General features: G+C 40.1%; 1 protein-coding gene across 4 annotated transcripts in view; it reads right to left on the bottom strand.

Annotated features, from left to right (window-relative positions):
* The window catches only part of si:dkey-82f1.1 (DENN domain-containing protein 2A), a 40,386-nt gene that overhangs the window by 6,796 nt on the left and 18,475 nt on the right, over positions 1-15,115 (bottom strand). For 3 of the 4 annotated variants that reach the window (XM_081607838.1, XM_008432762.3, XM_008432761.2), the window contains 9 exons: positions 10,823-11,782; positions 7,984-8,111; positions 5,623-5,735; positions 5,340-5,540; positions 4,992-5,085; positions 3,110-3,154; positions 1,413-1,600; positions 848-957; positions 223-292 (listed from right to left, as the gene is read on the bottom strand). In XM_081607838.1, coding sequence (XP_081463964.1) covers positions 223-292; positions 848-957; positions 1,413-1,600; positions 3,110-3,154; positions 4,992-5,085; positions 5,340-5,540; positions 5,623-5,735; positions 7,984-8,111; positions 10,823-11,652 — 1,779 coding nt within the window. In that variant the 5' untranslated portion in view covers positions 11,653-11,782. The remainder of the gene's footprint in view (positions 1-222; positions 293-847; positions 958-1,412; positions 1,601-3,109; positions 3,155-4,991; positions 5,086-5,339; positions 5,541-5,622; positions 5,736-7,983; positions 8,112-10,822; positions 11,783-15,115) is intronic. The other variant, XM_008432763.3, reaches the window with a different exon arrangement.

A 15,115-nucleotide genomic window follows, 5' to 3' on the forward strand; every position in this document is an offset into this window, starting at 1 on the left:
TTAGAGCAATTCTCACCCCCACAAAAAAATAAAAACAGTTAATAAAGAATTACAACAGTTATTTAAATCCATGAAGTTGTTGGGGTTTTTTGGGGGTTTTTTTGGCTGAAGTGAAGCAAGAAAAAGAAAACAAATATTTAATTGGTGCACCAGAAACAATGGATTTTATATAGATAACTCCATAATAATGAAAAATAAAATAAAGACTTTATTTAAGCGTACCAGTAAACGGCGACAGTAGCCAAACCGTCTGCTTCCATCTTCACCAGTCAGTACAAATGAGAACGTCTCACTGTGGATGTAAAAAAAAAACAAAAAAAGAGAGAGAGAACAAAAATAAAGATACAACTATGATAGTTTGAAAAGCCCTCAGGAGAAATTTCCACAGTGCAAACACAAAAACTTCAGAGCTCAAGCTCATCGACCTTTCTGACATGAAAAAGACTCCGCCAGTTTGGAGCAAATTGCGTATGTTTGGTCGCCTGTCAGATGTTTTGGAACAGGTGATTATTATCCATCATCGCTAAAAAAACAAACAAAAAAAAAACACGTCATCGCTTCTCAGAGCAGAGGTATTGCGTTAACCAGACCGTTTCAAACAGCAAACAGTGAGAGGTGATTCAGATGTAACACTCCAGGTGTTCGTATTTTCCCGTACCCTGTAGTTAAAGACAGATGGGTCACTTGGACAAGCTGCTCAGTCAGCTCTTTAGGCCCCTCACAGCCAGGTAGTCATTAGCCCTCACAAACAGCTGAGCCATTACCACTACACTAGGAAATTCTACTGTATTGTGTTTGCGTTCTGATAACGCTGTTGCGGTGAGGCAGCACTTGGACTTGGACCGACCTGGGGAAGTTGTCGACCGGGGCCCAGTCTTTGGCGTCGGGGAAGCAGAACTGAGGGATGACCTTCAGCTGGTCCTCCGTCTCCCGCATGAATTTAAAGCTCCTCTCGAGCTGAATGGAAGAGAAACAATATGTCAAATCCAAGACAAGCTGTGTTTATGCGAGTAAAAAGCCTTGAATTATAATTCAGTGGAGGGGGAAACCCCATGTTACTGCAACAAAATCACTAGTAGCACAGTTATTGGTTCCACTTTTTTTTGGCTCCGTCCTTCTAAAATTTTTCACAGGCCTGGTCTGGCAACCCCTAAGAAAATTTTCTGGGGTGCCACTGGGACTAATATTGTCCCTGATAGTGAAAATTAAGTTCCTTGTTTTTTCCCCCTTTCATTGCAAATAAGACAGAATTGTTCGAACAATCAGAATGTTTACAGAAAAATGCTTGAATCACTTTTTCATCCCCAGAATTTAATGTTTAGTAGGATTTTTCCCCAAGCTGATGTCTGCTAAGAAAACAATAACAAAACAAGTAGATAAAGTCGCCTTTGTCTACTCCAATACTCCTTTACCTTTAGAGGAAACTGCTGCGTGACTTCTGGCAGGTACGGGACTCCAGCTTTGGTCTTGTGGAGTGCAACAACGATGAAATATTCAAAGAGTTTTCTCTCCTGTAACTCCATTAAATCCCTCTCTAAGGTCCGGTACCGGCCCGTCTGCCTCAGCATGGACTGCAGTGACACCAGGCGCTGGCTGTGAGCTGAAGGGGGCAAAACCATTTAATTGACTTAAATATGTCCTTCTAGTGCAAACATACACACATTTGAGCAAGTCAAAAGCACACTCTAGTCCAGTGGTTCCCAACCTTTTTATTACTGCGGACCGGTCAAGACTTTGAAAATTTTGCTGAAATTTTTATCCGCCGCCTTTTCTTTTCGTTACATCTTTTATTTCTTAAAATGACTCCACAAACTATCACTATTTTTTCTACATCGTCATCCGTGTTTGGTTATTCTAAATTCCCGCTATGTTGGGGGTTTTACTGGATTATCCTCTGGAATCGGGATGTTCGTGACTGGAATCGGTTCGTGTTGCTCCTGCCTTGGACACACGAACCGATCGAACCTGTTGATCAGCTCTGTGGTCGCAGAGGTTTGGAGAATCGGCCGACAATTCTTAAATCTTGCCGTCTAAACCAGACTTAAGACTCACGACCGCAGCCCAAATGCTCTGATTCTGGTCGCTATGGTAACGTTTATATATCCCTTCAAAATAAGATATAGAAGCGCCACAAAAACGAACATTTTACTTTCGTGAAAATTTTAACTCACGATAATGACTAACGGGAGCCCTGAGCTTGTTTTTCTGCAACCAGACGGTCCCATCTGGGAGTGATGAGAGACAATAACACCCGAAGTGTTTGCTTATATCCACAGCCTGCTTGGTCTCTACGTGGCGAAGCAGCTTGAAGCTTCATCGCCTCATTAGCAGCCGGTCGCCGCATGTTACGCAGAGCGGCTTGTAATGTGGGACTCACCTACCAGTCCGGGATAAATCCAGGGGTGAAAGTAGTTTTAAATTCTTGGGGGTACTATGACAAAAAATAAAAAAATAAATTTTATATATATATACACACACACGCACACATTATATTCATATATATATATATATATATATAAATATATATATATATATATATATATAGAGAGAGAGAGAGAGAGAGAGAGAGAGAGAGGTAGCGAGCATTTTACTTGCACACAAACGCGCACACACACACACACACCTACTAAGGTAGGTACTGCGTACCTCCGCTAAATCTTTTAGGGGTACGCAGTACCCGACCGTACCCCCCTACTTTCACCCCTGGATAAATCCATTCTCCTGTCTCTTCTCTGGGCCTTTTCCCCTTCGCAAAGAAACTTTCCAAAGACATCTGATCTGTTTCTTACTCATTTTGCTGCTTGTGAGCTCAGTGTTGGAGCGCAAGTAACCGAGAGAATCCGGTTAAAAGATTTTCAAAATAAAAGATCCTCCAGACTCAAATAATACACAAAACGGAAATATTTCACTATTTCTTGCGCGGCCCGGTACCAATTGGTCCACGGACCGGTACCGGTCCACGGACCGGGGTTTGGGGACCACTGCTCTAGTCCAATGTTTTGGTGCTAAAGGGATGGCAAACAAATGTGAAATAAATCGATTCCATTTAAATCTCAATTGTGTATATACAGACTTGTTTTATACACGATGCATTCAGGGAAATTCTCACCTTTTAGTTTCTCTTCGCTGTCGCTTTCTGACTCGCTGTTCTCATCTGCCGCAGAAATAAAAGAAGAGACAAGAAGAGGAGTAAAAAGACTGAAAATAGAAATCAAAGCATTTCATATGGTTCGGTTGAATGAGTTCTCCAGCCCTGGCTGCTACCACAAAAATAGTCTTCTTCTAAGTAGGTTAGCCTAAAAACATAGTTTGTCACAGAGAAAGAAACAGAGATTGAGATGTTTTGGCTGACAAACTTTGGCAAAACATTTTTAGATGAAAGTCTCACTAATGGAGACAAAATAAATTTTCTGCATTCTCTGAATTGATTCAGGAGCTGTGCATATTTCTGTATTTTTTATGTTGTTTGGGAATACTGTTGGTTCGCAGTGGGATTTTAGGATTTTTATATTTAAAATGTTGCCTTTAGGCAACCAGAAATACATAAAAAGAGGTAGAACGACTAAGAAAAGCAACATTTTAGAGGAAGGTATATTCTAACCTTAAATGCTTCATGTATAAATAATTGTTCAGATTTTTTTTCACTAAAGCATAAATGTAAATGTTCGTATGCAAGGATACAAGATAATATTATATCTTTCTACATCCCAATCAAAGTGAAATGGGGGGAAGAATAGAAACTTCCCGGAATAAGAATTGAAAATGCACTTCAATGAGGCTGAGGAGAGTAAAAACACACACAAGAAGTATTTATATTTTGCATTCCCAACCTTTCATTGATTGATATACACCACTATTTTTTTAAATGAATGCATAAGTGCACCAAGGTTGAAAGTGTTTGATCATTTATTTATTTGTATAGTTTCTATAATCTCAGAGTCACTCAAGAGTTTGGTAGAACACTGTGAAACTGCAGTTTAATCGGCAAACAACAGGAAGCCACTCACTTTAAGCACCGACTGGTAATGAAGCGTCTGCACTTCTCGATAAGGATTTGGATTTGTTCCCTAGGAAGCCAGCTATCCCTGCGCCCTGATGGCTTTTCTGTTCACAGCCATGCTGTTTGGTGAAATGATCTAATCATACATTGAACCATAAAACCTGACTACAATGTCGGTTAGTTGAATTTGTGCGTGAATTAAATCTCTACTTTGAATAAAATCGCTTTCTAATGAAGTAAGTCTATTTGGTCCTGGTGCTGTTGTTACACAGTGTGTGTAGCAAAAAGCTACAACTACATCTGGGAAAGAAACAACTTTTTGGAAGCTGCACTTTCATGTCCTCTTTGCAGCTACATTGTATTTGATAAAGTTGACTAAAATACAGATAACTGTATCCAACACCCAAATGTGGTCAACGGCTACATGGGTACGTTCCGAGATCATCCACCACTCAGACCACAGTACAGGACTGCCAACAGGACTGCCCTTGGAAATATAAATCTGCCGATCAGCCAGTCCTCATCTTTTGCAGTACCATCCAAAAAGTCGTAGCTGTTAAACATAGTTTCTGTGTAATATCCACTCTAACTGCAAACGTGAGACACGACAATTGCCTGTCATGTGTCACTGGTGTTTATAGCAATTGTTTTCACATCGTTACCAGTTTTTCAGTAGCCAATAAGCTATTGACTGGAGAAATGTTTGTACAAGAGTTATGAAGTCAGCATGGGGCTGCTTTGTGTGGAAAAGGGCGTATGCCACATTTTGTGCTTATTACTGTTTTTTTTTTTTACATAAAGTCCTTGGAAAATGTTTTCTTTGGCAGAAAACTAAAAGCAATTCCTTGAGTTTTCACAAACTCCTAATAAAGCAAATGAATATAAAATATGCAACAAAGATCAACGAAAAAATAGCCTCGTTTGAATGACTGAAGAAGGGGGTATTTTTATACTTTGAAGAGGTGCGTACAGTTTTTATTCTGAGGCTCACCTCTTCCTGAGCTGGACTCTGCAGACTGAGACACCTTCTTTGTGTGTTTCTTGCCTCTCCGTACCTCAAAGATGGCATTGATCTTCAGCACCATCTGTAATAGACAGAGAAAAGTTTACCTTTAACTTTGTGGAAGATAACTCAGTTTCTATGCCAAATCATGTTAATAATGCATTACTGAAGCCTTCCACGGTGTGCGGCGCCCATCCCAAAGAAAAAAAACAACCCTCCGGCATGCTCTGTGTTACTCATCCCCCGACAGAGGCATGAGTAGACTGGCTCAAAACCATTGCTTGGCCATAAATCAGAGGCCATAAGCTTTGAGAGAGGCCTGCCTTTCTTCCATACCTTTGGGATTTTCCTTCGTCTACGATTGTAAGGGTCTCCAGAGAGACACGGGGTGTCGTCAGGGCTGCTGGGTGTGGAGGGGGGACTGATACGAGAGGGAGAAGAGAGGCCAGTGTCTCTGCTGGTCTTGCGCAGCTCTGGGACTTTGAAGCTTCGTCTCTCCGAGTTTTGCCTGTAGAAGCCAGGCTTGGACGGTAGCTGCTGGGGAAAGACGGACATAAAGGTATTCTACTGCTTGAGTAATTCAGGTATACGTAGAAATGCACTCAATGCGATCAGATACCTTGGCTGGAGTGTCGGGGACAGGAGAAGATGACACAGGTGAAACACATTTGCTTCCCACACAGCTTCGCTCCAACTCGATGTCTTCGTAAGGGTTCTCCTTGCATGGAGGATCTTCAGAACACAGATTTATTTTGTTCAAATTATATCTAGGTTCCACAACATGTTCAGAGCAGATGAGCACTCTGTGTTTGTGCAGCCAGGTGATTCGTGCTCCAGCTGTCTCCAAAGAGATGATGCACTGAGTCATATGTTTCCGGGAAAACACGTTTGAAGAGCTAATGCTAAATGTAGCTGCAAGAGCTCCCCTACAGATATGGAGCAACAGAGCTTTGTAAATCAGTGACTCTTTGCTCTGCTCTATCAATCTATCCACCAGATGTGAGCACAGGCAAACAAAGACAGCCACTCAGTGCAGCCCTAATCTCTCAAAAGAAAAAACACAGTACGGTGCAGCGTTTTCCATATTGCTGGCTGATATGACCAACACATAAATCTCTGAGATCCATTACAGTGTGTTGTAAAAGCATTCATACCCCTGAAACTATCCCTTCATTTTGCTCATGACCTTCAATGACAAACTTAAATGTATCGTATGTAATATGCTGTAATGAGGTAATATAGGTCAATGCAAATAAGTGATTAGTTGTAAAATGGAAGGAAAGATGAAACCGATAAAACCAGAAAAGAGTGGAAAGCCTTTGTATTCAGCCCCACTGAGTCAGTACTGTTCAATCTGAACTTTGACTAGGCCATTCTTCTGAAACATAGCCCCTGTGTAGCTCTGGATGTGCCACAGTCTCAAGTTTTCTTCAGGTCAACCACCTGAGCAGTGGATATCTGCAGCTCCTAAAGAGTTTAGGTGGACAATCATGTCATGTTAGGGCTGCAGGTGCAGTCTTGATTTCCTGATAATGACCTGAACTGCCAACTTCTAAAAACCAGTGTTCTGTTCAACCACAGCAGTCCGTTTCGTTTGTGATGCAGAACAACAGGAAATGTTGACCTCTTGCTGTTGATTTGTTCTTTCTGTTTCACTCAGACCACAATTGTGTACTTTTCGGGTTAATAAATGTAGTTTAAATGGAAACATTTTTAATTTCTTTTGTTTGATTTAGGGCTAAATACAATTCTCCTTCAAGCGTTTCAGATTTTCCTCGTCAAGAATGTAAAAACCACAAAGCAATTTCCCTCCGCTTGAAAAAGAGAAAAGTCATTTTTAGAGGAATGAGAACATGGAGCTCCCTTCCTTTATCTGTTTTAAATACAACACATGCTAGAGCTTTTAAAAGAACCTTGTTTAATTATGCTATATCAAGGTGTAATAACTATACATTTACAAATCAATATGCTGTAATAAATGCTTTTTTATGATGTGGACCCAAGGAAAAGTAGTCATCATCATGGCAACAGATAACGTGTATCCAAACAAACTACAGGAAATATATATGCAAGACACTGATCAGTTTAAGCAGTTCAGATGAGAGAACAATTTAAAGCCCTTTGCCTGGATGCTTTCTGCTGACAGACGTCTCTCGGTTTGAAGAAACCGACATGTCAAAGTTTAAAGTGCGTTCACAGGAGGTTCTGAGGGTGGAGAAAACCCAAATGACTTACCATTGTTTCAACTTTCCATATCTCTGCCTTCTTGAGCTGCTTTTGAGTTGAATTACCCGAGGGATGCTGGTAAGCCTCTATTTGACATTGTCTGCACGTTTTGAACAAACAATGCTGCAGACGATTCAAAATAGCTTACATCATAAGTTTAACTAATGTTGATTAATCATTGCCAGCAAACTCGGCTCCTGTTGAACATTATTTACTCAGATGAAACCCAAAGTGAACAAATTGTGTTTAATCCAGGGATCCACACCGTCCGATCAAAGCAGACAACATCATATAACACTGCTACTACTGTACGCTAAGAAGTTAAACAGGCTCTTGGTGGGGTTGCCACAACACTAGAGACAATAAGGAAGGAACATGCAGTTTCTAATAAAGACGAAACAACGTGCCTGTAAATTAAAATCGGAGCAGCAAAATAAACAGAGCTAAAGACACTTAATCTTTCTCATTATGTCTGCGTCTGACCTGACGTAGATTCATGCACAATACTGCACAGATTTGACCTTGATTAAGATTACTTTGGATAAAATACCGCAGTGCATCTAAATACAGAAAAATGATGGATAAACAAAAGCCCACAATGTTGTTTCAAATCTAAATTGATTCATATGCTGCCTTGTCCGTATGGTAATACTTTGAAGTCAAATGCTAAACAGCAGATGTTTCATATTTAACAATTTGCCCGATTTCACTTGGTTAAGAGGGGGAAAAAATAGGTGTTATATCAATTATTTACCCATTATGTCTTCGTAGACGTTCTCTTCTGATAAAGTGCATGTGAGGCCCAGTCTGGACTGAGCGTACCAGTCCACCAGACTGCTTTCCGTAGACGATTGCAGAAGATCCTCAAACTCATAGGACTTCCTGTTGGATAAAGAAGCACAAAGGTTGTCATTTATTTTAAATGGACAACTCTCCAAACACCCCAGTGTGCCAAGTTCAGGCTTTTTGAAAATACTGCCATTTGATAGATTTCTGTCCATCTAGTGTAAATGCTAATGGATTGCGCTAATGACACTCTTTGAGGTGGAAGTAGTTATACAGAGAGTTAAGGCTCAAAGTTGACTTTGAGCCTTAACTTTCGGCATCAGTCGGGTGTTTGAAAATTAAGTTAGGGGAACCACAAAAAAGAGGAATAAGCCATTTGGAAAGAAGATGTATAGTCTACTCCAAAATGTTGACCATTTACTCATGCTGCTTCATTTGAAAAGACTTCAAGCTTTCGACATATAGCAAAAAGGCTAAACATATAGTAGGAAAGTTGTTCTGATTATTTTTTCCTTTTTTTTTTTAGTTTTTAGCCTCTCATTGTTATGGAACATGCTTAATTTACAAACCTATTTTAGAAATCTCAGAGTTAGAGTAGGTTCGTATATTCTCGTGGGTCGAATGAGTGATGCAGTGATGATGTATGTCTTGTACGACCAGCCGGCAGCAGCAGGATTTGCACAAAGAAATAATTTGAATGCCGTTTTTTTTTCTCAACGTCTTAAAGATTTGACAAAGAAAATGGCTAGAAAAATCAGATTGAGCAGCTCTAATACTTGCAAAAACTCAAATATAATCATAATGAACGTCTAAACATGTCAAAGTGTCATACAGTCCAACATAATATGTGGCAACCACAAACCATATTTATGGGCTAGAAAAACACAAAGAACATGACACATGGTTTTCAAATTTTGTTTTACAGTTAAAAATCTGAAAAGTGTGGTGTAATTTTCTCCTTTTCAGTTTTTTGGACAGCAAAAGAAAAAAGAAAAAAAGTGTGGCAGGAAACTAACACTAAACAGACTATTCCCGCTTTTAAAAACGGTTGTGGCAGCATCATGTTGCGGTGATGCTGGTCTTCGATAGGGACTAGAAGCTGATCAGTTTTGTAGGGCTAAATGGCCAGCAGGACAACAACCTTTAGCATACAGCCAGAGGCACAACTGAATGGTTTAGATCAAAGCATATTTATGAATTCAAATGGACGAGTCACAATCCAATGGAGGATTTTCTGTAAGACTGGAAAATGTATGTTTTCTGTCCAGTCAGACTGAGTTTGCAAAGAGTTGGCAAAAAAGAAAAAAAAAGAAAGGTCTGCCACCAGATGTGGAAAACTGGTAGGGACATACAGTACCAACAAAAATTTGCAGCTGCAATTGAAGAGGAAGGTGATTCTATAAATAATTAAATTAATTCAATTTTTTTGTGTATAACTGTGGTTTGAAAATGACAAAATGTGAAACGAATACTTTTGCAACATAAGGTCCATTTCTCTGTGACTGAACACGTATTTCAATTTCAACCTTTGTTTAACTCTCTGTTTACCTCCTAGTTCACTAAGTGCTTTTGCCATCACCACTTGAACCAGAAACGGGTATTTTAATTTTCTCAAAGGCATACATCTTTGTATCGGTGAACACTCATGAGGGAGACAGTCTGACCAAATAAAAGGTTTGACACAGCGGGTTTGAGAAGAGCAAGTCCTCCACATATGGTATGGAATGTAACAGATCCAAGGCCAAACAAAAATGCAAGCCACTGGAGGAACTGAACAATAGATGTGATCCAATACTGCTATAGCCACATTGCTTTCTGGTTTCTCTGCACAGCTCTCTTTATTTGATTGCAACCACATGAATTCAAATACTGTGGAGTTGTTTGGGATTCTAGATCAGATTCCCTTAATTTACCTTCAGAAAAGTCAACCTCTGCAGAAAAGAGTTTTAGGAAGAAAGATGTCTGCAGCAACCAAATGAGTTGCACAATAATTTTCACCCAGAAGGCTAAAATTTGACATGCAGTAATTCTGCCCTTCTGAAAGTCCTCTAAAGATTATATACTTTTGGTGTCCTGGAAAGAGTGCATTCATCAAATCCAAGAACTGAGCTCATTTTAACCTAACAGCCATTGTTTTTGGACTGTGAAAAGAAACCAGAGTGTCTGGAAAGAACAAACGCATGCTCAGGGAGAACATGCAAACTCCATGCAGAAAGACCCCAGGTCGGGATTCCAACCCAGGCTGCAAGGCAACAGTGCAAACAACTGCACCACTGGCTTTGAACATATAGACAGAATATTTTTGCCTTTTTTTTTTCTTGGCAAAACAGTTCAAGCTTTGTCAGTTTTGATGAAGAGTATCTGTGAACACAGACACTCAATAGGATTAGGTCTGGATTTTGACAGGGCCAATGATGGGTTTTAGCTACATAATGCCTTTGGCATGGAGGCCTTAGAGTTTAATTTCTTGCTCCACTAACCAGAGCACCGTCTAGAAGAAGGCTGAAAACAAAGTTTGATTTTTAGACTTCTGAAAGTTTTTTTGGTAACACTTTATTTGAAGGGGTGTTCATAAGACATGACAGTGGTAAACGTGACATAGCACCTGTCATGAACATGAAGGAATCTTTATGAATGTTTACGACAGTGTCATGTCAGTCTTATGTACACCCCTTCAAATAAAGTGTTACTGTTTTTGTAATGGGTATATTGGGCTACGTTAGACTGTAAATCTAAGGTGGACGTAATAAGGTCTAGATTGGATGTCTGCAGCTGGAGATAGTCTCTTGTTCTTTGCACAAGCTTACCTGTTGTTGCTGTCCCGGGCTCTGTCAACCCAAGGTCTTCTGCAAACCCCTGGAGGAGGGCATGTGGGTAGAGGTGGAGGAGGAATAGAGGGCAGCGGAGGCAGGGTTCTCTTCGCCTTTCCAAAGCAAGGACTCGAACCCGTAGATTGTGTGTGATGCTGGAAAGTCCTTTGAGGTTTAGGTAAGGGGTTTATAGAAGGAGCACCGGGCTCACAGTATTCATTCTCAGATTCCCCATCCCGTCTCCTCTGCAATCCACTGGGTCGAGCCTTGTCAAAAGTCCCAAAAATTGGTTCATTGGCCTTCTTCTCTGCTGCCTCCAACTCCTCCTTTGATGGGGGGCAGAAGTAATTCCCTGGAAATGCCAGTGAAGGCTTATGGGGAACTTCCTTCGTGGCTTTTTCCAGTTTTTTGACATGAGTCAAAACTGTTTTCTTGTCTTGGAGTTCAGTAGGCTTATTAGCAAAACACTTCTCTGCATTTGCTGTGCCGTCTTGATGTTTAGGGCTCGAATCCCCAAATTTTCCGAGATTTTCTTTCCCTGAGTCTTGCCTCTCCCAGCTAGCAAACCTCTTGCTGTCTGTCCGTTGGACGTCTGAAGCTTTAGATTCCTTTTTCCTTACAATGTCAGCTTCCTTCTGCGTTGTGCTAAGAGGACATGTTCCTGTAGCAGCCACATGGGAGGACTCCTTTTTGCCTTCCCACTGGGATATTTTATCACGGATGCTGGCAGTCCTGGCTCCCGCTGAGCTCTTGCTGTGGCTCAGTCCGTTTTCCATGGTGGGGATTTGCGGTTCCTTCGTGGTGGCAGCTCTCCTTTGAGTCAGCATGGTGTCAGGACCTAAGGTATCACTGAGAGTGTGCCTCTTGTCTCTGTCCCCTGGTAACCCACACACCTCTGAAGGCTGGGGCACCACAGACGATGGCGCCTCCCCAACCTTCAAGCCACAACAATGGAGCCTTGAAAAGACATGAAGAGAACATTGAATGCAGACTATGAAAAGCTTCAACAATTTGAATAGTAATCATTCTGTATGGAAATGTACCAAAAAATTAGTCGGTGTCCAGAATCAAACAGGTTATTTTTTAGCTCGATTGGCCCTGACTGGTGACCAGCAGTTTGCAAGCTCAAAGATAGAATCTAGTATATGAAAAAAATACCACTGACATAACACGCACGCATGCACACACACAAAATAAAACACATACTGACCACCGGCCATACGGGAAACCTCCCAATCCTCCCAATGGCCAAGCTGCCCCTCTAGAAATGGCTGTACTGACAAAATACTTCTACATACTGTTCATATTACCCTGTATTTTTTTTCCTCTAATGTTTAGATATTTATACTTAATGTTGGAACTCCCTAAGTGCTTGAAGTCAAAGTCAAATTCCTTGTTTATGCACATAATTTTGGCCAAAAAAGCTCTTCCTGCTTTATTGGCCAAATAAAATTATGTGCATAATTTTGATCACAAAATTACTGTGATCAAAATTACTGATCACAGTAATTTTGTTTGAGGTTCAAACTATTTTCTTTAAGTTGCAGTAGGGTCACTTTTTTTTAAGTTATCAGAGTATGTAACTCTGATATTTTAGTCACATTTTTTACGTTATTAGAAGATAAAAACATTTAAAGTTTTAGTACACTCAATATTGAAAAGCATCTTTCGGAGACTGTCGGTCTGGGTATCACTACACATGCTGTCTCTGGTCTACTTTCTTCTTTCAACAAATGGTCTAATCCAGTGTTTCTCAACCTTTGAGAAAGGCTAGGCCAGCGCCCCCTAGCCTTCATCCAGGTCTCTCACCGCCCCCCACCAAAGAATTTGCAGGTTACTTTGCACTGACCATTATTTTATCACTAATATTACTATCACTATTGTAGATGTTTTTGATTTTTATGCTTGTTTCTGTATTTATCGTCAAAAATAATTTCCCAGAGAACAAAAAAGCCATGGGAATAGAAATTATTTTCACAGGTGTCTACAAAAAAATGCAATGAACATTCAAGTAAAAATCGGTAACAGCAGCCAATCAGAGTGGAAAAAATATTCTTATTCTTTGCCATTTTCTAGTTGTTAAATATTACACAAAATGACCAGATAAAAGATGTACAACATGCCAGTTTAAACTTTGAACTATTTGCAAATGACTGAGCTCTGCAACATTAAAACATGGATGGAACTGTAACTACATTAATCATAGCTCTTCTTCTCTTCAGTGTTTCTGTCGGTTTCTGGTGGTGCAGCTCTGTGCTGCCTTCAGGAGAATGGGACATCAGAGTATCATCCATAAAATTTCACCCTCGTGTCATTTATTGTGCAAACCAGAGCTTTCAGTGGAAAAACTAAAGTTCCATATCCTTTTAATGCCATACAAATACGAGACAGAAACATGGATTATATCTTTATATAGACCTGTCTATTGATTTATAGATTAATAGTTTTACTGCATGGAAATTACAAAGAACAAATCTGGTTCTTAATCAAATCCCAATGAGTCAAATTGAAAGTGTCATGGAGTCATCAGCCTCATGGCATTAACACTGACATGAAAAATAATATTGAAGAAATAAATATATCAAATCTAATTAAAAACATGAATAAGTGATCAGTTCTTTACTGTTATGGTCTGTAATATATATTTATTCTCAGTATTAGATGTGGTCTCAACAAACCCATGGCACTTCAACAATATTATTTGACCTTTTATCTTGAAATAGTGTCCATTTATTTTTGCCATACAGTCCTCTGTATTAATTATTGCTCGAAAGGTCTTGCCATACCAGCTTATTCCTCTGTTTACTTTAGTTTCTTAGTTTATTCTTGCATTTTGTTCTTCATTCATTTCTATTTAGTTTCCTTTGTATTATTCTCTCTTGGTTTATTGCTATGTCCACTTTAGTTAATTTCCTGTTGCTAGATTTATTTTATCGTTTATTGATCATCAGTAATCTTCACTCATCACCTGCTGCGCCGCCTAATCGTCATGTGTTTCACATCATGTGTTGATTTTTTCCACTGTTCAGTGCCGGATTCTCTGTTTTTATGCCATAATTCACATCTAGTTCGTCGTTCCGTTTTATGTCCCTTCTCCTGTTTCAGAGTTTTGCGCAATGTGTGCGTCTTTTTTTTTTAACCCCCTAAGGTTTTTTATTAACCCCCTAAGGTGCAGGGCGGTCGGGAAGCGTATCAATGGGGAAAAGGCAGACTGACATAAAACAACGGAAACAACTTTAGTATTCTGATTATTGAAATTTAAAAGTGCTGTGTTGTTCTATCACCTCGTTTCATACCGGACCACTTACAGCACCGTGTTAACGCTATAAAATGAACGCTCTCTATCGTGGTATCACCCATGGAGGGATTTCTTGATTTCTTTATTTAAATGGGTAAATTTTTCAGAGGGATACACAGTGAGGGCATCGTGATTTTAGTAATCACATGTTTACAAGAGAGATTTTCTGTTGTTCTTCCATGGAAGCGTGCAGCTTTCAAACGGAAATAAAACACTTTTTAATATAAATTGCTGGTTAACATGATCACAGAACTGGCAAAAGATACCAGACAAAGTGAATCTCAGCAACGTCATCAGTTGGTGTAAAGTTGAACTGATGCGCCGGTGAAGCTACTAGCAGGAGCGGAGCTGTGCCAATAAGCTACAAACACTGAATAGAAGAAGAGCTGCCATCTATATCGTTGCAGCCAAGCATGATTTAATGTTACACAATACAGTTTTACCAAGTTTCTGAAAGTCTACACTGGCATTGTTGTGCATTTAAGGTGTAAAGTTTAACTTCGACCAAACGCCCCCCAGAGGAATCTCAGCGCCCGCCTTTTGTAAAAATGTCCGCCAGCGCCCCCTGCCGTCCTCTGAACGCCCCCTGGGGGACGGTACTGCCCACGTTGAGAACCGCTAGTCTAATCCGTGTCTCTGCATGTGACTGGCCTCATAATCTGCCTTCTAAATTACAATAAATTCAATTAAATATCTGTCTTCCCCAAAGGGAGGCGTCTTCCCTCCTTTGCTACAGAGAGTTGTGTCTTGGCTCATTTGTGAATGGCTTATAACTAATGTAAAAACTGAATGAAGTGCAGTAAACCTGGTCTGGAGGTTTCATATAAATTAACTACACCCACACTAGATGTGAAACATCAAATGCAGCCCAAATTGTCTGAATCATCCGTGCTTAGGTTGCCGGACATTTCCGACAATAATTTGGAGAAGTGCGTTCTGTTGCCACTCACACAACCTGGTTGGTTAAGAAGTGTGTCTGTGGCCTACAGAAA

Source organism: Poecilia reticulata, chromosome 6 (assembly GCF_904066995.2).
Source record: "Poecilia reticulata chromosome 6, P_reticulata-male-v2, whole genome shotgun sequence".
Classification (NCBI taxonomy): Eukaryota; Metazoa; Chordata; class Actinopteri; order Cyprinodontiformes; family Poeciliidae; genus Poecilia; species Poecilia reticulata.